General features: G+C 33.8%; 1 protein-coding gene across 7 annotated transcripts in view; it reads left to right on the top strand.

Moving 5' to 3' along the window:
- The first annotated feature begins 451 nt into the window (after positions 1-451).
- The window catches only part of LOC149806493 (sterile alpha motif domain-containing protein 12-like), a 27,949-nt gene continuing 807 nt past the window's right edge, over positions 452-27,593 (top strand). For 4 of the 7 annotated variants that reach the window (XR_016420285.1, XR_016420283.1, XR_016420284.1 and 1 more), the window contains exons 1-6: positions 452-515; positions 5,772-6,068; positions 11,252-11,417; positions 12,584-12,650; positions 13,773-13,849; positions 14,570-27,593. The exon at positions 14,570-27,593 is cut by the window's right edge. Coding sequence is in view for 4 of the 7 variants with exons in the window: in XM_089953835.1 (XP_089809961.1) it covers positions 5,841-6,068; positions 11,252-11,417; positions 12,584-12,650; positions 13,773-13,849; positions 14,570-14,649 (618 nt within the window). In the remaining 3 variants the exon portion in view is untranslated. The other 3 variants (XM_089953839.1, XM_089953850.1, XM_089953844.1) reach the window with 3 other exon arrangements.

Below are 27,593 nucleotides of genomic sequence, written 5' to 3'. Positions count from 1 at the left end.
GGGTACTCGGGTACATAGGTAGGTAGTTGGGTGGTTAGGCTGCTGCATATATACAAAAGAAAAAAGAAGAAAAAACAGAAGCATTATTTAATGTTGCAAGAAAACTTGGTGTCTGTAAATAAACTAAAAAAATGGCTATTTATTATTTACCAAACCTAGTTTGTTGTCATCATATTCTAGCTGATGAACATTCCATAATATACGATAGATGAGTCACAGTCTTTCGCGGTAAATTTTTCATTCTTTATTTTTTGGTTGTCAACTTCAAAATAGACGCATTTAGTCCCTATGGACACCTTTGACCATCTAAACGCCTTTGATTCGATAAACACATATGAATGTTACATGTTCGACTATTAGTAACTTCCAGAAGGAAGTTCGGCCTCTTCTTTTGTTGCTTGAGAAAACGATATTTTCACAGAAAAGACCGAGGATAATCCGATTTCCACATTTTTTTTTTAAAAAGTTTCCAAAAACTTCCGGTTTCTGTCAAGTGTCAGAAGATGAGAAATATTGTAAGAAAGTAATCGCGTATTGTTGTAACATTCTTGACAGTATTCAGGTGTGAAATATGCGTCATGTATACACCATTCTGTTCCAGCAGTAGGCCTAATGAAGTTGAACAAAGACAGCCCATTTATTGACAGTGTGATCGGTTTTGGTTAACAGACTGTTTCAGACCTGGCTAATTCGGATAAGGCTTATCGTTATCGGCCCAAATGGATTCGGGTCACAATTATTTTTCCCTTATAGTCTCTACATTTGTTTCTCAGTACTGAACTTAACAATGTGTCCAATTCATATTAAAAATCACATGCCAATCTGAAATACCTTCAAAGATGAATTCACGGTAAAGAATCATCGGTTATTCGGCCTTTCTATGACAGACTAGACTGTAAACAAAGCAACGTGCAGTTAATCACAGATTTCACTTCCGGATAAGCATCATTGCCTCATGACTCGCTGTACACTTTCGACGAAATAACAGACAACCACACCATAATACCCAAATTCTAAAGAATAATCAATTACCACCATGTCGGTTAACCCTGCGCAACGATACATCATTTCTGTGAACATTAGATCACGTGCTATTTTTGGTTTAAAAAATCAATTTTGTATCAAGAAAGAACTCTCGTACATTAATTAAGGAAAGTTATATTCATAAAGTGTATAAAAAAATATCCTGTATTTTGACGCGAAATGCATATGAAAATGTGATTTCTACATGTCAACATGAAGACCCACTCCATGACCTTCTTGAACCAGTAACCCAGAAAATCCAATTTACTGTGTATGTTTTAGAATTATACAAATAAATACATGATATAAAAGATGGAAATGTATACCTTAAAACAATACTGCATTTTAATCCAAGTTTCCAATTATGCAATAAGTTGCCCCACATGTACAAAACCATCTGCTACCCAACATGTCAGATTGATGCTAGAACATAAATGCTCAAGAAATTCCCAAGCATATAGTCTGTTCCTAAATTCTTTAGTCATTTTCCCCCATCAACAAGACATAAACATATTACATCCTATTCATTGTTGTTTCTCTTCCACATAATAGCTTATTTTTTTAATAAAATGTTGAACTTTACTAACTTTTTTACAAGATTGGTTTAGTTTGCTTAATATCTTTTGCCATTTATTGGCATTTTTACATTAAATTTTGTAAAGCCAGTTATAAACCTGACCAGATTACTCAACTGAACAGGTGACAAACAGTTCAAAGTAATGCATTTCATTTATATAGCCCGATGGAAAAACATTACATCTTTTCAAAGCTGTGCGCAGAATAGGCCGACATATCGCGAGTCAGGAAACACGGGTGTGGTAATGGTATCCCCAGTGTCCAAAATTAATATTATTTTGAACAGAATATTCTGGTGACAATTGCCTCTTTTCAAATGGTAAGCATTGCTGTATTTTATTTTCATCAATTGGTCTAATTCAGTATGCATTTTGCTTCAGTATTGGAGACAGAAAGCTTAAGTGCATAGAAATGCCCGACAGCATTGTAACTTTAAATCAATACCAGGAATGCGTACATAGAAAATAATGGATTTGACCCCTATTTAACAATGCCAGTGTCCTCTTCAACAATGACATCAAGTTGTTTCAGTAATACCATTTAACCTTACAGCCTTTTTAAATTCAGAAACCCCTCCCCATCTGTTGATGGTTATTTATATGGGAATGATTGACACCTTGTTAAAATTTCAATTATTTTTACTGCCATTCATCTTTCACCTCATTATGACATGATTCAGTTGTAAGACTTATCATTGTTTAATATATCTGACAATTAGGGTAAAACATTATTCGGATTGTTGTGATATTGTTTTGTACCGTGACATATATCTACATGATCTAAGTGATAAAAAGTCAGTAATGCTACTGGATGTACTGCTTTTACATGTACATAGGTTGCTTTTGTAGAATCTATGATAAATAAACTGTAGTGGCTTACTACCTTGAAATGGTGTTTCTTTCAAATAAAATGTTGCTCATCAGAGTTTCTGTTAATGAATAGAGGTGCACACTGCACAGTATTACTGGTATGCCAGTTTACCAGTGTTTTTACCAGTGGTACATCTAAAGTACTTCTCCACTCTACTGGTATTTGAATAGCTTCCATCAGTAAGGAATGTTCAGAAATTCCCAGTAATCTCCTGTGAATTTAATGATGATGTTTCTTCATGAGAAAATAGTTCCCAATTGTTTTTGTACAAAATATTGTTGTTTGTCACAAACTGATTTAGAATATTTCAAAAATAACTATTTACATTCATATTATTATGTTCAGGAACCTTTAGTCACCTGTTTGACTCTTGTCACATATGCAAACATGGTGGCTGAATGAGCTGTTGTGCAAGATAATCAGATCAACTCCAGCTTTGGGAAAAACTTCAGATTAAAAAGAAAATAAAAAATTATAATGCTTGTAGTTACTGACTAGCTTAGGTTAATATTTTCAGTACATTTATTCCTTGATAGGACCAAGAATCATCCGAAGATTTTCAGGAGAGCAGTTGTTTTTCATTTGAATTTCATATTATTTCTCTAGTCTGCTATTTATTTTCCATTTTGTTGAGTCAGTGTGTTGGCATCCCACTCAGACTTCCCTGCCTATTGTATTAGAAGTGTAGCTAGTAATTATAGGCTTCAGTGTCAACACTTTGCATTTGTATCTAAATTTCTATTTGTTGATATAAATATGTTTTTGCTGGGTGATATTTAAAGTGTATTCTACTCCTCTCAAATTATTTACAGTGTTTAGATGACAGCTTAATGCAATAATTAATGTACACATTGCAAATTCGTCTACTGTAAGGTACTGACCATTTAATTTCCTGTGGGTTGGGGTAGTGATTTTCTTTTTAGCTGTAATATTTGATTTCTTTTACCTCAGTGTAATTTATGTTTTTCCAAGTAATATATTGGTTATAATAGTGGGGTTTCTTAACTATATTTTCTTCAAACTATTTAGGTGGTGCTCTACAGTTTCGTATTTTGCATAGGGTTAGAATTTTAAAGAAAAAGACTTTCCCCAGCTTTCCTCACTGATTATACTGGCTATTTAAAAAATACCTTGTATGTCTTGTGTATAATTCAAAGAACCTTTAATTCCCTTTATTTTGGTGTCTGATTGATGGGTGTAATATGAGCTAATAGAGTATACAGCTTGGCCTTACTCCAGATGTGCACCTTTCAAAAAAAGTGCTAGCTCCACTTGGTCATTTTGACTTCCTGAACTTCAGAGGTAAATTGTATAATAAAGAGCTGATAACATTTTTTACATTTGATATATTTGGTAATTCATTCATTGCACTTTCAGAAGCTGGTATTGTCTAGTCTGGCAAAATTCATTTTCCCTATTTTAATAGCTGCTATGGATAGTGTACTTTAGTCTAATTCAGGCTGATTTTTTAGCACAAGGGAGCAGTCATTTTAGTTAGCAGTGTGATCAGATCATGTACAATTTCCAAAAGTACAATATCCAAAGAAATATCATCCACATTATATTAATGTAGCATAGAGGTATCCAACATTCTCTCCATTGTGCATGCTGTAATTGTACATGTTTTAAATGCAAACAACTTCACCTTACATACGTCACTCTCTCAAAAGTACATAATAACTGGTGAGCACCCCCTTAAGAACCAAAGAACCAAACAAATACCCTCCCCCCACAGAAGTTTTAATGGCTGGTCCCTAATATAATTGTGGTACAATATGTGTCATGGTATGTTCAGAAATACTAAGTAATAGTAAGTACAGAATTTTTGGTGGTGCCCTACTTTGTTAACGAACATGTTGCTTAAAGGTAAATAATGTAGGTTTAAAGAATTTTTGTCAGCAACATCAGTAATTCTACCAAATGAATAAAGTTGTGTCATGTTCATTAACCTATTCAGCTTCATTTTTCATAGCAATGCCACATTCATTATGAAAATCATCCTTACTTTAAATAAAGAAATAACAGAAAAAAATCTTACTAATCACTTGTTTTGGCATTAGTATAGAAACGTCATTTATGGAACAGGCAGTTCCTGCATCACTGACAGGCAAATACATGTTTGTTTACACATTTGCCACATTTGTAAATGTATGCAAGCAGTAAACCAAAGTAATTTATACATGTAAACATTGGAGCATAATATACTTATTTTTTATGACATTTAGAAAAACTATATGCACTCAGTCATTTTTAATTATTTTCTTAGACTAAGAAAAATGGTCATGAAGTCAACATTTACCTAAAGTAGTTAAATTTTTCTTCTACCTCAGATTTAAACTCTTGTGAATGAATACGTTCAGGACACAGTGTAATCAAGTCCAGAGTTTTCCTTATGCTTTTATTTCCTTAGGAAGGTGATAGAATGAAACACTTAGCCAGATATATTTATTATCTCTGATGTCACATTTCACATCTACCGAATAGATGAAGTTAGCAAAAAAAATCATTAATTTATACCACACTTTGATGAACGTATCTCACTTCACCCAGTAAATAATAGCCCTCAGGCTGGTAGTTTTGATTTATCTTCAAGATCTGAGACATTAATGATGCTTTTGTCATACTGTCCTTTCAAATGCAACTTAGTAATTTATTGGAGTGGAAATTTACAGTTGCAAACCAGGGTGACAGCATTGAGATTCCACTATTTTTCTTTGTATCATTCTTTATTTTCTACTGTGTCTGATTGTCTTTTATTTTGTTGAACATCCTGTTGGTCATGATCCCTTTGATGTGATAAAATGTGGTCACATCATTCAGCAGGGCCATATAAAGATATGGACATGTACGGAGCATCAAAAATGACAAACTTACACATTGGAATGACATTGACCACAGAGTCCATCCGTGGTCCAAAGGATGTAAGCTTAAGGTCATAACTTTGAAACTATTCCACCCTCTGTAACTACCAGCTATTTATATACTCACATGACGTGAGAAGTCAAATTTAGATAAGCTACTAAGGTTGGCCCAAGTTGATATAATTCTGTTTTTATACCCTGAGACTTGGCTTTAGGGGTGGAGATTTTGAGGTGAGTAGGTAGGGTAGAATAGGGAGTACAAGGGTGTGTTTCACACCCTTCTTGTTTTTGGATCATCCCTCCCTGCATTTTATAGAGAGGATTAATTTCAATGGCTACTGGTAAATTAATTTGAAAGTTAATGGATAGAAAAAATGAGTAGTTGCAATAGTGTACCATTGATATGTGCATCCTTTTAAAGTTTTTCTTTCTCACTTGCAGTAACCAAATTAGTCTTCTGTCCAGGGTTTGTTTCCAATAAATATCTACATTTAATACCAACTATCAACAATGGCCTCAGAAAGCAAGAAGTTACCAAAGACAGTGGCATCAGAAAGCACCAAGTTACCAAAGACCATGGTGTCAGAAAGTACCAAGTTACCAAAGCCAGTGGCATCAGAAGGCACTAAATTACCAAATACAGTGGCATCAGAAAGTACCAAGTTACCAAAGTCAGTGACATCAGAAAGCACGAAGTCCAAGCCTACAGCAGACAAGAGCCCAACAGACACAAATAAGGTGAGATCTGATTGAGACATATTAGGTTAGAAACTTTCCATATGGACTTTTAAAAAGGGGGGCCACAGAAGTGGTTTTTGTGAGTTTATGGTCTTTTGGCGATGGAAAATATGTCATATATGGAAACTGATGTTTATACACTGGACACAGGCTAGGTCAGTGCTAGAATTTTACAAGTAGTCACAAGTTTTTCCTTGAAATATATTGACATCTATGATTATCCAGAGTACCAGAAAAGGGCAGCAGTTGAAAATTGTCAGTTGCTGTTCTGACTCTTGTTTCTTTTCAAACCTTGATTTATTGCTGAAAAATGCATTTTTTCATATTTGCAGTTCATCTCACACAAGATCAAATTTGCAAGGTACTTGCCTGTGCACAAGTGCAAATAACTGTAGAGATAGTGAGAAGATGAATTCATTTTATAATGCTTTATGTTTGCAAGTTGTATACTCCCCTATCACTGCCTTCATGTTTCTTTTTTTCTTTTTTTACGTAACCCATTTATCTTACCTGGCATTCATTACAGCTGTTTGATCCTTATTTCTACATGTTTACCTGGCATTCATTACAGCTGTTTGATCCTTATTTCTACATGTTTACCTGGCATTCATTACAGCTGTTTGATCCTTATTTCTACATGTTTACCTGGCATTCATTACAACTGTTTGATCCTTATTTCTACATGTTTACCTGGCATTCATTACAGCTGTTTGATCCTTATTTCTACATGTTTACCTGGCATTCATTACAGCTGTTTGATCCTTATTTCTACATGTTTACCTGGCATTCATTACAGCTGTTTGATCCTTATTTCTACATGTTTACCTGGCATTCATTACAGCTGTTTGATCCTTATTTCTACATCACAAATTTGAACTACATTGACATATTTGCATATATATATTTCTAGATGCAGTGAATCAAACATTTATAAATCCCTGATTGTTTTGAATTTCATTCATACAGTAAAGCTAAAAATATTTAGAAAGCATAATATAGTTTAAGAGATGAATCTATTACCATATATAGGCAGTTTCCACAAACAAATCTAATGAATCTGTTTCAAAGAAAAAGTAGGTGTTTAATTTTTCATTTCAACGTGTTTATGTGAAAAAAACTCTCTCTCTCTCTCTCTCTCTTAAAATAATAGCTAACTACAAATCCCTCATTTGTCTCTATATTTATCCATCTAGATACATTTATATATGTCTTGCTCTTCTAACTACATATATATATTAGTTCTTACCATTCCTTAACTCCTCATCAGCATATCTGTATACATGTATCTACATGTACTTTTTGTATATATCTTTTTGGATAACTTTAAATATTGGCATATTAAGGTGCAACAAAACATAAAAAAAGCAGATGTTCTTTATTTATAACATAAATATAAAGTGATTTCCTTAAAATATCCCAAAATTTTATATTACCTAATGTTTTAAATTTAGTTGTGATATGTTATAATATTTTGGGGCAAGCTGATAAGGGCAATTTTCAGTTCTTCCAGTCACCTTCCAGGGCAAGCTTTACAAAACTGATCTGCATAAATTGATAGTGGTCTTCATAATCTGGATGAAATGGCAGCATTCAGTATATTAAAACTGAAATTAATGACCACAACTTGTCTGTTACAATGAGTAGTTTGTTGTAGGAAGGGTATTTTAATCTAAATTTGTATGGGAAACTATTTTAATTTGTATAAATAATATTATTTGTTGCATTCTGACATTATCCTTAATGAAAATAATTAATTAATCAGGGTTCTCAGTAGATTTCAAAACAGAAGAGTTAGTTTACCCTTGACCCCAAAATCTCAAGAGCCAAAATGAAAATCTCAAGAGTCAAAACTGAAATCTCAAGAGTCAGTTCTTTTGGACAGTCATGAGCACATAGCTCTGATTCCTTGTTATTGATGGAAACAATTGATGTTTAAGATTTCTCGTCTCATGCTGAATAATGAGAAATACTTGTACAGTATTTTTTTTAAGAAACATACATACTGATTTTTGTGAAAGTCTTTCTCTTTCTAACTATGTGTTTATATTTTGTATATGAAGCAGACACAGGATTATTTTATACTTTATTATATTTTCAATGTTGCAACAAATTCTATTATCAATGACTCAAATCATTTTATATGCAAAATATGTGCCCCGAGTGGCCTAGTGGTCTAAAGCACTCTCCGTTATGGATCACTGTCATCTCACCTCTGTCTGTGTGGGTTCGAGTCTAGGATTCAGCCAGTGTGGGTATGTGAGAAAGCTTGCCGGTAGCTTCTCGTGGGTCGGTGGTTCTTCCCGGGGTTTTCCCTGGTTCTTCCTCCACCATTAATACTGGCCGCCATGCATAGCCTATCGTGTGCTGAAAAATTGAGTTAAACCCCACAACAACAACAACAACAACAAAAATATGCAAAATTATTCCCATACAACTAATGAAGGTTATATATTATTCATATATTAAGGATGTACATCACAGAATTGTCAGTTCGCTTTTCCGGTCGTCCTTAAATTTTCTAACAAAGTTTCAAAGATTGACTGTTTCTCCTTGTCTTCAGAGCTGACACTTTCTTTCTGTTTTTTTGGAGTCTGAGGGTCAGAAAATTCATAACCAGCAGGTCATTTCTGAGACTGAGACAAAAAAGAAAACATACTTCTCTGCTCCATTGTGATTTTAAAGCTAAGATGTATGCACAGACTGTTATATCCGTTAATTTTTTTTTTTTGGAATGATCCATTAATTAAGATGTTTGCAGTTTTAAATGTTTTGCCAATTGAAGCAAATTAATCACCAGTAAAACACAGTCCCACGCTGAAACCGGGCTTCATGAGAAGCGATATATTCTTGTTTTGTCTAACTGATTAGTATATAAAGTGCAATCAAACAAATGGCGATATTTTATCAGAAATGAATCCAGTGAAGTTATAATTGATTCCAAATTTTCAAACATTCTGCCAAAGGAAGCAAATTGCCAGTAAAACAACCAACTTCACAAGCTGCCATATGCTCCAGTTCTGACCAGTTGATTATAATTTTGATGTCTAAACATACCAGTACTGATGTTGGATCAAAAAGCAGTCCATAAATGTCATAATTATTTCCTCTTCCTCTATCATATGCTTCAAACGTAATCTCAAAACAATCAAGATTAATTCATTTGCAGCAAAGCATGACTTCAGTGAACTGTTAGCTCCACCCAGTTCATATATCTTCCATTGGTGTGATATTATTAGTGGTCAAGGTCCAGAGTGTTGTCGAGCAGATGTCTATCAGTGACTCCTACAGTAAAATATGTTTTGGATAGCGTACTCTTGGTTAGAAACTAATCCGGAGGCCAATCTAGGGTAATTAGGATTGATGCTTCAGCCCAAATCTACGTGCGTCAATAAGACACGCAACTCAGAATTTTCTCGGATAAAAAATGGATCATATTTAAATTTGACACTTCAGAACCCGAGGGTACGTGTCTAATGAAAACCCAGTTAATGATTATGATCAATTTCGATTCAGCATAGCAACAGTTACCTATGTTGACCTTGAAATTCACAACTATATTCAGTACAGTGCATTGTGGGAGGAATTACAGTTCTCAAAGCTTATTGCTATCACAGCAAAAGAGCCTGTATGTACATAGAGGATCTCAAATGGGTAATGATTTAATGTTGAATTTATGAAACTTGTTGAATAACTTTTGTGAGCATTGGTTTCATAAATTTATTATTAAATTATTACCCATTTGAGATTCTTTTTATTAGATAGTTTTTATTTCAGTCAAAAGTATTTAGATAGAAAGAAGAATGAATAAGTTTGTTTACTCTGACAGATGCTGCACCTTTCATTTGTCCCAAACAAAGTTGAACTAGTAAAGTAGATTATACCTTTTTATAAACTTTAAATCAAAGAGCAAGTGCCCATCCGAATAAACAGAAAAGCTCAGAAAAACAACATCGTTTTTCAACACAGGATGTCCAGTTCATGTGATGTCACATTGTTTGATATAGTACAAAGTACCAGTTAGAGTAGACCTACAATACACAATCTGTTTACCCTTTTAGGGTCACCTTAATAACTAAACATTACATTGTTGTGAAATTCATATAAAAAGAGGATTATTGGATGCAGAAATTCTCATATTTACTCTAATGTATTTGTGCCAGGTATTTGCAGTATTTGATTTGGAGGACTGTACAGAAGATGTAAGCAAATTTCTTTTTGAGTAGGATTTGCATTACATGTTTACAGTGTAAATGTGCTGTGGTTGGATAAAATTCTGTCAATTGAGAAACTGGTTTATGTCCACATTTTTCTGTGAACAGAGGTGAGTTTATTTACTTCAGTAAGCTAACATTTAAACTATGCTTGTATATAGGTGGATCCTATCTTATAGGTATACCCTTAGTTTTGCTTCCTCCTATTGTTCCTGTCTTCATGTTTTATGGCATTTTCATATGATGATATTGTTATACATGACATTACAAACCCCTGTGGGGATAAATTGTCCATATTCAGGACCATTTTTCCCAATTCACTTTCTTGACTGAAGTTGAAAAATGGCCACCAAAATGTTAATTGAAAACAACATATTCCAGAAGGTGTAGTTAAAAAGGTTTACCCACAGTCACAGCCAGTCATTAAAGAGAATTCTGCACATTAATTTAATGGGATTATATGGACCAATCTGAATCACATACAGTGACATGTAAAACATTGTGATATAAAAAATATGAAACTGCACATACTGTAGGAAAACTGTACCGACTGATAAACACGTATATGTATATTGGACTTTGCCGGTCAACACACAATACATCAGGAGATAGTGCCTGTATCTAAGTACCGAGTGACATTCTGACTGAATGGAGCAGTACATAGGTTGTGCCTGTAATCTAGGTTTTTAGTGTATTAGTGTGCTGTCACCAAGTCTAGTAGATCAGGGTGTAAATTCAATTTAAAAAAATAAAATTGTCCTCCTTCATATATAGTAAAAATACTGTACAAGGTTTTGATATATATAAAAACACATGTTGTCATTTTGGGAGACAACCAGCCATTTAATATGTCCATATTTTTAAAACACAAATAAGTGTTGCTGAATAATACAACCAGTCTTCAATTAAACATTTTTTATTGGAAGAACTTGTGGACTCGCAAGACTGGTTTTACTTTATCTCTTTTCACAGCCAAAGTTAAAGGAGATGCCCAGCACAGGAGGGAAGAAACCAACCAGGAATAAAACAAAGCCACTTCACTTTTGGACAAGTGCTGATGTCAATAAATGGTTAAAGAAACACGGAGGGCACTGCCATGATTTGTATGGAAACTTACTATTAGAGCAGGAAGTGACAGGTAAATAGTTACTTTTATTTTCTGTTTTTATTTGCTTTTCAAAACATGAATAATTATATTTGTATTAAGGCAATTGGTGTAAAGTGTCTTACATAGCAACACATCATTGTGGCAGGACTGGCCTAGTCTTGGCAAGATTTGAATTCACTCCTCTGGTCAGAAGTCTGGCATCCTAACCACAAAATCATATTTGGTCCATCACTGGAAAAATAGTATTCATGAATGCAAATGTTATACATGTTTAAATGTCCATACTCTTGGTATCCTATCCTCTTATACTGAGCATTTTTAGTCCTGGTGGAAATGAGCACTGATAAAAAAAGCAGGCATTAGTTTTGCTGTTGTTTGGGGTTTAAACACATTTCTCAGTGCAAGATAGGCTATATATGGCAGCAAGCATAACAACTTGGGAAACCTTCAGTAAGAACCGCCGACCCACAGGAAGTTACTGGCAGCTTTCACACATAACCACAGTGATCAAGCCTGGAACTCGAACCCATGCATAATGAGGTGAGATGGCAGTGATCCATAAAAGTGTGTGTTTTGGACCACTTGGTCATCCAGGGTCCCCATTAGTTTTGAAAATAGCAAGTACTGTTTTAAAACTATGCATTTAATAATTATACCCCAGAATTAATAAAAATTGTTTGCTCTTGGAAGCATATTTTTGAAAAATCACTTCTGGAGCACTGTCACTTAGAGTACTGGGTAACAGAACTTCTGTGCCACTGGAACTTAGAGTACTGGGTAAGAGAACTTCTGTGCCACTGGCACTTAGTACTGGGTAACAGAACATCTGTGCCACTGGTACTTCTGTTCGATTTGTACTGTGAGCACTCAGTAGTTGAACTTCTGTACCTCTTGTACTTAGAGCACTGGGGTAGAGATCCTCAGCTGGCAGGTTAATTTCATCATGTGACATACACAGAATCAAAGTTTTGTAACTTTGTCAATTTGCCATTGTTTAGAAAATATTCCAGTAAATTAAAAATTGATGTCATTGTCTTAAATTTGGTATGCTATTGAATGGAAGGAGTTTATTTCATATTTAGAATTTATAATATTAGAATGTTCATTGTCTTTTGTCTGTGTAAATGTTCAGTAAATGACTGAATTTTGATGTTTTATTATAGTCCTTATAGTGGGTTTTTTTGCATATCTTTTAGGAAGGACATTGATAAGATGCAATGAATTCAAGTTGGAGAGAATGGGAATTTCCAATTCCAATCATAGGTAGATACAGCCAGAGTGTTTCAATGCCATCTCTTGTTAAAGTTTATATTTTGCATTTTTTAAAATTTTACCACCAGATTGTTTATATTTCATCTCTTAGTAAAGTTTATGTTTTGCTTTTTTTTAAAATGTTACCATTGTAGATTTGTTGCTTGAGAAGGTTGCATTAAAAAAATTACATAGCATATGGTGGTACATTGCATAAAGGAAGCTAAATTGGTTGCTGTCTTTGCTGTCTGAACAAATACATGTAAGGACTCACATAAGTTAATTGGGATTAGAGACTGTACATAATTTTATTGGGATTACCTGGACTATACATGATTTTATGGGGATAACGTGGAAAATACATAATTTTAAAGGGAGTATCAGAAAGGCCACACTGCAAAGGGAGATAACCATTGCAGATTGCCAATAGTTTTTCAAGTAGTTTGTAGCTTTTGCATTGGTCCAATGCTGATTTACTTCTTCTTTCTTTTTTCCTCTCCAGAGTTCTTATTTTACATGGATTCTCTAATTTTACATGGATTGTTATAGTGTTCATTAATGGGATCGTTGGTGGTAGTATCATGATGCTTAGAATAAGCAAGCATGATTTTTTTGCAAATGTCATTGCTTTATTATTAAATTATTGAAGACAGGCTATACAGAACAGTGGTAATAAAGCAACCCAATTGTAACAAACCTCTTTATTCTAGTGTCAATTATTATAATTATTATTATCGTGAAATAGTTAATTTGTCAATAGTTGTGTTTAAGTATCAATTTTATTAATTAATATTGTTGAGAAATAGTTAATTTATTAATGGCCGCATTTAGTATCATGAATGTTGATTAATATTATCTTGAAATAGTTAATTTGTCAATATCAGTGTTTTAATATCAGTGATGTTAATTAATATTAGTGTGAAATAGTTAATTTGTCAATATCTGTGTTTTAGTATCAGTGATGTTAATTAATATTAATGTGAAATAATTTCTATATAGGAAATGCTACATATCCTTTTGCCAGTGTTTCTCTGTTTGGGTAAATCAGTTTGAAGTTTCACAAAGAATTCAAGTGCATGTCATGTGGATATTTTGTTTACTTTTGACTCTCTCATTTTGAACAACTTCTTATAGAAATGAATTGATGCAGCATATACTGAGACTGAGGTTGAAGCATGAAATGGTGGAGTTGAAAAATCTGGATCAGAAAGGTACTTAACTTTTATCCTGCATTTATAAATGTATATTGCAGAATCAACTATGATAAACATTGACACAGATGGGCTGCCACATTAATTTTATATCTATATGAAGATTTTAATGAGTGGAGCAATTTGCAGTACACTTGGTGCTAATAGCTGCAAGATATAAGTGGAAAGAATATTTGAACATGTTGCTATATTTAAAATTGAAAATAATGTTGCTAAAATGGACATTCCATTCAAAACTTTTGATGGTTTGAACAAATACAAATAAATAAGAAAATATTATAAATGATAAGTATGATGGATAAGAGATAGTTTGAAAATAGCAATTGTTGTTACTGTGAATATTGTAATACCGGTATTGAGGATTGTTTTTTGATTAGATAAAGTTCTTTTTTGTGGTTTTAAATAGTCAGTTTATTAAAGCTTTCTTTAATGATTTGGCATCTCTTATGACCTGTTATAACACTGTATAATCAAAAAATCCTTGCATTGAAAATCTGGTCTCTAGACAAGTGGACTCTTGGCAGTGGTCTTTTGAGACAGGTTTTTAAGTTTATTATGTTTTTGAAAGTCATGCAGCATTCAAGATATAGTTATGCACAAGGTTCCTACATTAAAAGCAAATTATCTACACCTGTAAATGTCAAGAAACAACATAATTACTTAAGACTAAGTACACAAAACATTTTTTTTACTTACACTAGTTTTTTATGTCTGTTTTAGGCTCTGGATTTGAGCTTCCTCTTCCTGACACAAAGCACCAGTCAATCAAAGAAAAGAAGCAGTCTGTGGAGAAAAGATAATTGAATGCTTATTATTGTGCAATACTAACCCATGAAACTGTGGACATTTTTTTAGGACAAAAATCTAACTCAAAGTAGAACATTTGGATTTCTGTAATTTGAATTAAAATATAGATTGAATCATAGAACTTAAGGAACATATTAAACTTGCTACCTCGGCTTGGATGATAAATTTCATTATGTGGATTTACTTCATATTTGATAGGAATAGTTTGAGCTTGAGTTTCATGCTACAAAAACAAAAGTTTAGAATGCAGGGTCAGAAATCATCTGATTTTAAAGTATTCTCCATATGAACCAGACTAGTCATAGACGAGGTAAAATAATCATCTGAGTTGCTTGTAGTATATAATTTACTGCATAAGTAACATTATCTACAAATGAAATTTCTATAACTTTTTTTGTCAGTGATATTAGGGAACACATAGGGTTTTAACACAATTATTTATGCATATTATCAAGTCTAAATGCATGTGTTCAGTGTGTGTGTGTGTGTGTGATTTAGATTTTTAACGTAGCCACTAGGCCACCGGAGCGGTCCATGTGTTCAGTAACAACTCTTTGCTGTTAGCTGTTCATCAGTATTTCATAGATGGAAGAAAGGCATCAGTAAACCAAAGTCAGTGAAAAATATGATTTATTTTTAAAATATAAGTTATTTGAAAATAAGGTTTATTAAAAAAATACATTTTTCATTTGAAATAAAATTGCTTAAAAAATACATGTAAGTCATTTAAAGTACATGTGTGGTGTTTATGCTTTAACAGTCCTAGCAAAAGGAGATGGTTATGGCAGTGTTTCTGTTTATTTTGAAAATCATAACTTAAGTTTTGAACAACAAATTACAAACCTTATTTATGAATATTTTGTAATATAATGACCACTGAGAGAGCATATCCATAATTAAAATCAGTCCATTCTTCGAAATGATTGGGAGGTACAAAAAATTTCCTTTTCATTCAGACACAAAAGTGGAAACCATTTTAGAGAGTTGCAGATTACTGCTCTTGCTTTTTGTAGGAAAATTGGCAACTTAAAAATAAAAGCACTTGGATGACGATGATAATCAAATTGTACTTTGCAATTCCTTTACTCATTACCAATTCAGCCAAATAATGTGTGAGGACAGAAAGGTATTAGATATTGTAATGGGTTTATGTACATTATTTATTTGTATGTTTAGTCAGATTATATTTACAGTATAATTCTAACCTTTTTGTTGTTTTTAAAAGTTTAGTTGGGTGTTGATGTATTCCATATTTTGTATCAGAAGTTTATATTTAAAGAAACTGAATATTTTTATTTTTCAGAATGTTATCTGTCATTAATTGTATCAGTCTGCTGCATGTTTGTGTTTTGTGCCATTTGACAAAGAATTGAAATACCATAAATTGGACTTTAATATATGTATTGTAGCTGTGTATTTGAAATACCATACATTGGACTTTAATTTATGTATTGTTTATTTTATGTGCCATTTGACAGAGTTGGAATGTGATACATTGAGTTTATTACATATATTATAACTGTATGGCGAAAATCAAGTTTTTTTCCATGGCAGTTCAATGCATATCATATACGTTTCTAGGGCTATAAGCTACATGTTGGACTAATTATTTTAATTGTATTTATAGTTTTCATTTTCTTGACAGTCACCAGAGCTCAAGTTGGATACCTACAAATTTGAAAATAAGCCATAACGTTTTTTATCATGTGTAATTTTAGCTTGGTTTTTTTTAAAGGAAATGCTGAATTTGATGAGGTTAAAGTAGAAATGCTTGTAAAAAACATTTAACATTACTGATTAATGATTTTGCAATGAATTATTCATATATTGTCCAGAATATATTTTTTCTTAGAAGACAGTACTCTTTTCGTGTTTAATAAGTGCTTGTATATAAGATGATTTAATCAGTTTAAAAATGTTGGTGACATATAATTTAGGCTGGCTTACTTTCAAGGGCAAATATTTTGGGACTTGTCTGGTTTATTTAAGAGATATAATTATTTTCAAAGACAACTTTGGATTTATTACTATGTGTAGTCATTTAGAAATTATCAGGTATTAAATATAATTGTTTCATTCTCAGTCCTGTAAAAATTTTAAGGAATGGAGTTTCAAAAAAGGTAATAGGCATTTAGCAGCATTTATATAAACTTTTATAAATATCCTTATAATTTAGCTAGCAACAAGGTTTGCAGGGGATGTTATTCATTATTATGTTCATTTGTTACACCACATTTCTTGGACCCTGTTGCATCTACACTTTTGTACATTGATGTGTGGATACAAGTCAGTAAAATTAACTCAGCGATACCAAAACAAGATAACTGGAACCTAACTTGTACTCTTGAGTAACTTGTGTATTTCATCTATTTGTTCATGATACTCTCTATATATTGTACCCAATTTTACCTACACTTGTGTAACTTAGATTTCAGTAAGAGTAACTCAGCCATTCTAAAGCTAGGTCAGTTTGACACTTGAGTGACTTGGAGTTTCTCCCATTTTTTTATGCCTTGAACCTCTTTGAATCTTTAACTGACACATTAAAATTAGTCATACCAAAACTAGGCCACTGACCTTATTAGCAAAATTTATATCTTAGACCATATTTTACATTTGCTCATGAAAATTGATATTTGAGTGCATCTCACTGTCAGACTAATTAATCTATACCAAAACTAGATCACTGTGACCTAGTATTTGCACTTGAGTGATATTTGTATTTTCAGCCTTTTGTTTGTTACATCCTCTGTATCTTTAATCTATATGTGCATCAAGACTAATCAAACTATGCTTTGATCTTACAGTGGTCATAATGAAAAGTAATATTTCCGTCATTCACATCCAGTAAGTAATGGGTTTTGAATGATCTCCAAAGCAGCTTGAATCAACTGATATTGTGTATCTCTTAAATCCTACTACATGTACTTTGATATCAGTTCCTCCATACTTCTCTGTACATTGGTTCTGGTGGTGAGGGGATTTGTGTGTATATGCATAAACACCTTGTTCTTTGCTAGATTTATTATACATTATTTTGATTGCCTCTGGTCTGGAAATAAGGATTAATGTTTTTTTTTGTGTTTTTCTTTTAAGGGGGCGCTCACCAGTTAATATGTACTTTTGAGAGAGTGACATATGTAAGGTGAAGTAGTTTGCATTTAAAACATGCACAGTGGAGAGAATGTTGGCATACCTCTATGCTACATTAATGTAATGTGGATGATATTTCTTTGGATATTGTACTTTTGGAAATTTTACATGATTTAAGCACACTGCTAACTAAAATGACTGCTCCCTTGTGTTAAAAAATCAGCCTGAATTAGTCTAAAGTACACTATACACAGCAACTATTAAAATAGGGAAAATGAATTTTGCCAGACTAGACAATACCAGCTTCTGAAAATGCAATGAATGAATTACCAAATATATAAAATGTAAAAAAAGTTATCAGCTCTTTTTTATACAATTTACCTCTGAAGTTCAGGAAGTGAAAATGACCAAGTGGAGCTAGCACTTTTTTGAAAGGTGCACATCGGGAGTAAGGCCAAGCTGTATACTCTATAACCCATAGTACACCCATCAATCATAACCAAAATAAAGGGAATTAAAGGTTCTTTGCATTATACCTAAGATATACAAGGTCTTTTTTAAATAGCCAGTATAACCAGTGAGGAAAGCCGGAGAAATTCTTTTTCTTTAAAATCCTAACCATTTGCAAAATATGAAACTGTAGAGTGCCACCTAAGCAGCACTGTAACAAGAGTTTGGATACTTTAGGTCACATTAAATTGTCTATAAAGCATTTTATTTGTGTTAGGTTATGAGATTTAATTAGACATTGATGTAGTGTCAGTTAACTTTATTGAACAAAGATCTGATTAACAGTCTGGCCATGTAACACCATGCTTTCTCTTATACATCTTTTTAATCAACAATAAAGCAGGAGATCTGATGGAGTTGCCAGTTGGAGGTTATTCTAATTGCATTGCTTCATTACACTGTATCTCATGAGTTGTCTATCTGTGGTTATGACTTGTTCAGTACACTACATTCCTCCCTTGAGATTAATTCTCATAATGTGAACATTCATTTGTAAGATTAAAATATAATTTGTGAATAAAATCTCAATTAACTTTTAGACCTCACAGACATGCTTTGAAGACTAAACTAAAATAACTCATAATTTCTTGGGGATTTTGTTCTTTACATAAAATAAATCACAGAATTAAAATTAACTATTATTTAGTTTCCACTTCAAGACAAATCCTAGTTCTGATGTACTAAATGAATCCAATTCATTTTAACTAGGTCTTATTGGACAAATTTATTTAAGTATAAAATGTGCATTCTCCTTGTTGCATATGGGTCTATTTTATGACATAGCCTCCTCTCATAATGCTGAGGATCCACAAAACTATGTAATTTATATATTTTTATCAATCATCTCACTATGTTTCTCTTGTTGAGTCTGTTTCATTGTTTTACCACTCAGTGACTGGAGATTGATTCTGCCCTGCTGAATTTGCATCACTGGAAATTCTCTTTCTACATATTTTGTCTCTTTTGTTGTGCTTGTTTTGTATTTTACTCCATTTCCATTTTTCTCAGCTAACATGAAAGGCTTGTTTTCAGTGTTAGTACTTAACATGTGTTGGTTGATGGAGCAGAGCTGTATCTCCAACCTAAAGATGAGAAAATTTGCCATTTCTCTTGACATCTACGTATTGTTTCATTTGCTCTTGGTTCATTTTTTCATAGTGATATCTAACCATGTCATCATCTACTCCTAATTTACTTCCTGACCTCTTTTGTTTGAATTTTCTTTTCCAACATCAGTTCACTTCATGGCCACTTTTGTTTGAATTTTCCTGCCCAAAATCAATTCACTTCCTGGCCACTTTTGTTTGAATGTTCCTTCCCAACATCAATTCAGATGGACAGTTAGTAGATGTTGAATATGGTGGTGGTCTGTAAGCTAGTAAATGTGTTTAAATGGCTCTCTTCAACTCTCCACCTTTTCCCTGAGCTATTTTGGTGCATTTTAACAGAGATCTATTTTACATCTAAATTTTCTTTTGGCCTGTGGTCATAAAGGACTAATACTTCTATGTTTTATCCATTGTTCAGAGATAAATTTTTAACATATGGGACTCATTGTGGTCAGTTGTTTAGAGCTAAATTTATAACATGTTGGAAACCAAATTATGGGCTGTTGTCATTGGTTATTGATACAGATAGTCCATTCTCTCAAGCCTTTTATCTGAAGTTGTGGTTATCATAATGTAACCTGTTAGTACTACAATAATCAACTACTACAAATATATAATGACCAGATGGAAGTTGTCCCAGAATATAAATGGCAAGGTTGTGTCATGGTCTGTCGGGCAACTTTGTGGATTTCATAGGTTCTGGTGCCATTGTTGTACTCTCCAATTGACCTCATTCACATTATCTTAGAAAAAATGCTCAGCTTCTTTCTCCATCCCTGGCCTTTAAACATGTGTATGTAGTTTTTATTTAGTTCTAACAACACCTAAATGACCTTCTTGTGTTGGCATTATCAATTTATTGCATGATGTTTAGGTGGAGCTGTGCATGTCCCTGAAGGACTGCTCCGGTGGCCAAGTGGTTAGAGCATCTTTCTCAGATGCGGGAGGGTGTGGGTTCAATCCCCGACTGAGTCATACCAAAGACTTATAAAAATGATACTAACAGCTGCCTCGCTTGGCACTCAGCATTAACAGGTTAGTCCAAATCACACACACACACACACACATGTCCCTGAAAGCACTAAATTTCTGACAGTTTGCAGAGTTCTTGTTTAATTAAACAATTTCCAAATGAGTTATTCATTTGTTCCAACTTTATAAAATTTTTTAGTTTTCTCATTCTTCTTCTGCTTGCTTCAGGTATCACTGCCTGTGTACACATCAGTTACATTCTTATTTGACTTGTTTTCAAGTTGTATAATGCTTGCTTCAGTTATTGCAGCCTGTGCTACAAGTTGTACACACATCAGTTACATTCTTTCTTTAAACTTGTTTTCAAGTTGTATAATGCTTTCTTCAGTTATTGCAGCCTGTGATACAAGTTGTACACACATCAGTTGCATTCTTATTTGACTTGTTTTCAAGTTCTACACACATCAGTTACATTCTTATTTGACTTATTTTCAATTTGTGCACAGCTGAGCCATGACAACACATCCACAATATTTATCTTTCATGGTTGGTATTTCATTGTAAATCTGTATGTTTGAAACCAAATTACCAACTGAATTCTTGCAAATGGTTTTGATAAAATAAATAAATTATAAAGGTTCATAAATAATTATGACTCTATTACATGTTCAGGCTTGAGCTAAAATGCTTCATTTTCAGTTTTGGAAACTTTTCTCCACATCAGACAGACTATATTTGCATAAAAAATTACTTTTTCCTCATTTTGTTGAACTTGTGCCAACATTGCACTGAGTCCGAACAGTAACTCTGGTGACATAGCCTAAAATGTCTTAACTGGCCAGTATTTCTTTTAAAACATTAAAGTAGTTCATCAGCTAGGGTTCCTACCTAAATGAGCCCTTTGTAAGCCTGTGTAAGGTTTCTGCTGCTGCTGCTACAGCTAAATCTGAAATAAATTTTCTTGTGTGTGGAAATCAAGAAAACCCAGAAAGCTTCTTACTTGTTATGCACTTGCACTTTTCTAGAATGGCTTTAACTTTGCCCTTGCCTGTTAGAGTACTTCTTGCTGAGACAAGAAGACCCATGATTTGTAAGTCTTGACATGCTCAGCATACACTTTTTATTATTAAAATATACCCAAAAAATTCTTACTTTGCCGATAACTTTTTATTATTAAAATATACAATTTTTTTCTTACTTTGCCGATAACTGTCTTTAATCTTTTGTTGTATTCCTCAAGACTTGATATATGTACATGTTATCTGAAGGGTCACATGCCCATTTCACAGTCTTGTAGGACATATTGGGCAATTTGCTGGCACTTTTCTGGTACTGATGTAATACCAACCATCATTATTGTGATATGATACAAGCCTTTGTGGGTTATGAATGTTGTGATTGCCAAGATTACTCCTTCAGTGGTATTTGGTAATATTCTCATTTCAGGTCCAGCTTTGAGTCAACAGTACCTTTGTAAAAAAAAAAATTGCATTTCATTGTAGGACTTGTTTGCCTTTCTCTCAGCCCTGCTTTATTTCTCTGAGATAGATCTATGCATAAAGTATCTCTCCATTACACTAACATGCCACCACTTGTAGGATAACCCATTCATTAGCTTGCCATTACACTTCCATGCAATCACTGCTAGACCAACCCATTTAGTATCTCACCATTACATTTCCATGCCACCACTACTAGACCAACCCATTTGGTATCACTTACTTTACACTTTCATGCCACCACTACTAGACCAACCCATTTGGTATCACTTACTTTACACTTTCATGCCACCACTACTCTAGGCTAACTCATTCAGTATCTCTCCATTACACTTCCATGCCACCACTAATCTAGGCAAAACCCATTCTGTATTATTAAGCTAACCCATAGGGTTAGGGTTACACTTCGATGCCACCATTACTAAGGTAACTCATTGGGTTATACATCCATATCACCACTACTAGACTAACCCATAGGGTTACATTTCCATACCAATCACTCTGGTAGCCTAAGACTTATAAAAATGGTACTAGCAGCTGCCTCACTTGGTGCTCAGCTTTAAAGAGGTTAGTGTTATGACTGGTTGGCCTGGTATCAGGATAATGTGAATGGGAGGGACATTATGCTACATGTCTACAGCATAATGCCCCAGTGCTATACATCACTCTAAACTGCCACACTGCAGACGTCATAGCGATATGACTGAATTTTTTTTAAAGCTACGTTAAAAATCCATACCACCACTACTTGGCTAACAAACAGGGTTATACTTTCATGCCACCACTACTTGGCTAACAAACAGGGTTATACTTTCATGCCACTACTGCTTTGCTAACAAACAGGGTTATACATTCATGCCACTACTGCTTTGCTAACAAACAGGGTTATACTTTCATGCCACCACTACATGGCTAACAAACAGGGTTATACTTTTATGCCACCACTACATGGCTATCAAACAGGGTTATACTTTCATGCCACTACTACTTGGCTATCAAACAGTGTTATACTTTCATGCCACCACTACATGGCTAACAAACAGGGTTATACTTTCATACCACCACTACATGGCTAACAAACAGGGTTATACTTTCATGCCACTGCTACTTTGCCAACAAACAGGGTTATACTTTATGCCACCACTAAATGGCTAACAAACAGGTTTATACTTTCATGCCACTGCTACTTTGCCAACAAACAGGGTTATACTTTTATGCCACCACTAAATGGCTAACAAACAGGGTTATACTTTCATGCCACTGCTACTTTGCCAACAAACAGGGTTATACTTTTATGCCACCACTAAATGGCTAACAAACAGGGTTATACTTTCATGCCACCACTACTTGGCTAACAAATAGGGTTATACTTTCATGCCACTACTACTTGGCTATCAAACAGGGTTATACTTTTATGCCACCACTACATGGCTAACAAACAGGGTTATACTTTCATGCCACCACTACTTGGCTAACAAATAGGGTTATACTTTCATGCCACCACTACTTGGCTATCAAACAGGTTTATACTTTCATGCCACCACTACTTGGCTAACAAACAGGTTTATACTTTTATGCCACCACTACATGCCTATCAAACAGGGTTATACTTTTATGCCACCACTATATGGCTAACAAACAGGGTTATACTTTCATGCCACCACTACTTGGCTAACAAATAGGGTTATACTTTCATGCCACCACTACCTGGCTATCAAACAGGTTTATACTTTCATGCCACTACTACTTGGCTATCAAACAGGGTTATACTTTTATGCCACCACTACATGGCTAACAAATGGGGTTATACTTTTATGCCACCACTACATGGCTAACAAATAGGGTTATACTTTTATGCCACCACTACTTGGCTAACAAATAGGGTTATACTTTCATGCAACTGCTACTTTGCTATCAAACAGGTTTATACTTTCATGCCACTACTACTTGGCTATCAAACGGGGTTATACTTTCATGCCACCACTACATGGCTAACAAACAGGGTTATATTTTTATGCCACCACTACATGGCTAACAAATAGGGTTATACTTTCATGCCACCACTACATGGCTAACAAACAGGGTTATACTTTCATGCCACCACTACATGGCTAACAAACGGGGTTATACTTTTATGCCACCACTACATGGCTAACAAACAGGGTTATACTTTTATGCCACCACTACATGGCTAACAAATAGGGTTATACTTTCATGCCACTGCTACTTTGCTAACAAACAGGGTTATACTTTCATGCCACCACTACTTAGCTAACAAACAGGATTATACTTCTATGCCACCACTACATGGCTAACCCATGGGGTTACTTTTTCAGTTATCTGCAGTTGTCCCATTCCATATAGTTTCTAACTCACTTTTCACTTAAACTAAATGGAGTCTGTATTGTTGCTTGACTTTTATCAAGATGAAGCTCAAGTTCATAGACTTTCCTAATGCCTCAAAACGGTCTTCCTAACATGTTTGTCTTTTCTACAAGGTTAACCCTGGGTCCTAGCTGCTGTAAACAAAGTTCAGCTGCTTCCATCAATAAACAATATGATTTGCAGTAGTATTCTATCCCTCTTTGACCTGCACTTCCGATGTAAAACTTCCATTTATCTCAAGTGTTACTGTCACACTTTAGGGGGTATAATTGGTTTTGCTTTTCATAGATGTACAGTTGATAAGCTTTATTTTTAGCTGTTCTAACAGATTTAAATATATTAAGTTGCAAATTGCTCCAGACTGAATTTACTCGTGTGAATGTTATCATTTCACACCAACTGTCATTCACTGTAAAAATATACTCCTCACCACCACTCTCATAAACAGTGTCTGTAAATGTTAATTTTTTACTTTAGTAAGTCATTCCTCTTTGGTTTTCTTTACCACTATCCTAATTTGTCTTATAATTCTGATGAAAAACCCCAGTTTGGAAGACATGTTTTGTCCTTTTGAGAATGTCCCATCTTACAACAATTGTAATGTGCTTCCACCTTAGGTTTTTTCAGTTAGCCTCCATTTCTTTTTTCAGTTTTTACAAATCCACATGTGCATCCATTTTTTAATTGTAAATAGTTTGACAGATGCAATCAATTTTAGCTCCTGCATTTACTAGTATTTTTATTTCACTGAGAATCAGTTTTTATGTGAAGTTCAGATGCCACTTTTTACTAAAGAGTTATGAATGCTACCCCAATGTGAAATTCTTTTTCACTCCAAATTCTGTATACATGTTTGACATTAACTTTGCATTTTCTGTCATTTTTTTAATTTTTAAGAATATAGTTTTAATGTATTTGGTGTTTTATCTACTATATATATATATATATATATATATATATATATATATATATATATATATATATATATATATATAAAGTTCCATTCTTAGAGAGTATATTATCAAGAAATAAAATATATTCACTTTAATATTTACATTATTATACACTATATATTTTTTAATATAAAAATGTGGAATCAATGATTTGTCATAAAGATAGGAGTACAGTAAAAGCTGAGCTCTCTTCAAAGGCCATTTCTGTTAAAAGATTATAAATATATTCAAAGTGGGCATACAGTAACTGGCTTGATGCTTTGAGATTCTTTAAGACCATTAGGTTCAGGCATATTAATATGCCATATCAAATAAGTTCTTTCCCCAAACTTGGAACAAAACATACATGAAGGTTTGTATTTATTACATGGCCCTTCTTTTACTTTCCTGATATTTGTATCTATTAAGGGAATATAGTTAAGCAACAAATTGAGTTTTATAAAGGTTCAAATTGGTTTTGTATCAGCAACATAAGATGCTCAAAAAAATGCTTTAGAGGAACACTTGTCTTTAGAGAGCACCCAAAGGTGTTCACCTAACACAGGTTCTACTGTGATTTAAATGACTTGGATGCTATCTTTATTAAGTTGCCTTGTTTGCATGAGCATTGTGAGACATATTTATCATTGTTTCTGGCAGTGACAGTAACAGCGGTGTCATCTGTACAATGGAGTGGGGTTGAGTTGGTTACAGAGACAGTAACATTGGTGTCATAATGGAGATGGAGTGGAGTGTAGTTAAGTTGGTTACGGTGACAGTAATAATGGTGTCATCAGTATGATGGAGTGGGTTGAGTTAGTTACAGTGATAGTAACAGTGGTGTCATCAGGGAGATGGAGTGGAGTGTAAAGTTGGTCACAGTAACAATAACTGTGTCTTCAGTGATGTGGGGTGGGGTTGAGTTGGTTACAATGACAGTAACTGGTGACATCAGTGAGATGGGGTGGGTTTGAGTTAGTGACAGTAACAGTGATGTCATCAGTTTGGTGGGGTGGGGTTGAGTTGGTTAGATCATTACACAAATGCAGATAGACAACAGGCTCCATGGAATACTTGTGATAAATATTATTCATCTTCAAATATGAATATTTAGTGTTACTATGTGATCCTATGTTTTGATGCCTTTCATTAAAAAAAGTAATGAAACTTAAAAATTTAAAAATTCTTCCATATGACTTGTTGAACCCTATAAGATTTGCCAAAGAGACAAAACTGGGTAGATGGTCCTAAAGATTCAAGCCTTTGATTCCATACATTATTTACTTTGTAATCACATACTGAAAAACTTGTACAATCATGTTAAGTAATGAAGAGAAAAAAGATGCTGTGCATTTTATTTTTACATGTTCTCTTCAGCCATATTTTTTCATTAATGTATTTGGGTTCTAGTCACCCTTTTCTCATTTTGATCATTATATTAAATTGTTACTGCATTTATGGCCAACTCAGTTGGTTGAAACACTACTTTCCATAGCAAGAAAATAAATGTGCAAGATTTGATTCATGATGTTGATTCTTCATCTCTGAATATTTATGATGAACAACAGTTTTGTTTTAAAAAATCACTTTTTCATGTCGCCAAAATTAAATGGGTTATGTCCAGGAAGTTACATAATCTCAATACACAATGTTTGAGCATCTCTTAATCGCCATTAAAAGAGGGCAACATAGTGATGGAAATATTACTTACGTTATTGTTGTGAATCAAGTGAGAACAACAGTGAGGGAAAGATGATTACTTAATTGCCATTAAAAGAGGGCAACATAGTGATGGAAATATTACTTACGTTAATGTTGTGAATCAAGTGAGAACAACACAGTGAGGGAAAGATGATTACTTAATTGCCATTAAAAGAGGGCAACATAGTGATGGAAATATTACTTATGTTAATGTTGTGAATCAAGTGAGAACAACACAGTGAGGGAAAGATGATTACTTATGCAGATATTCTAAATCAGAGGAGAACAACAGAGTGAAGGAAAGATTACTTTTGTTAATATTCTGAATCAAGAGGACAACACAGTGAAGGAAAGATTACTTTTGTTAATATTCTGAATCAAGAGAACAACAGAGTGAAGGAAAGATTACTTTTGTTAATATTCTGAATCAAGAGGACAACACAGTGAAGGAAAGATTACTTTTGTTAATATTCTGAATCAAGAGGACAACACAGTAAGGGGAAAGATTACTAAGGCTAATCTGAATCAAAAGAGGACAACACAGTGAAGGAAATATTACATTTGTTAATATTCTGAATCAAGAGGACAACACAGTAAGGGGAAAGATTACTGAGGCTAATCTGAATCAAGAGGACAACACAGTAAGGGGAAAGATTACTTAGGCTATCTGAATCAAGAGGACAACACAGTAAGGGGAAAGATTACTGAGGCTAATCTGAATCAAAAGAGGACAACA

Source organism: Sinohyriopsis cumingii, chromosome 1 (genome assembly GCF_028554795.1).
Source record: "Sinohyriopsis cumingii isolate HCF-2022 chromosome 1, ASM2855479v2, whole genome shotgun sequence".
NCBI classification, from domain to species: Eukaryota; Metazoa; Mollusca; class Bivalvia; order Unionida; family Unionidae; genus Sinohyriopsis; species Sinohyriopsis cumingii.
The sequence above is the reverse complement of the archived record's forward strand: the minus strand, read 5'-3'. Positions and strand labels throughout refer to the sequence as shown.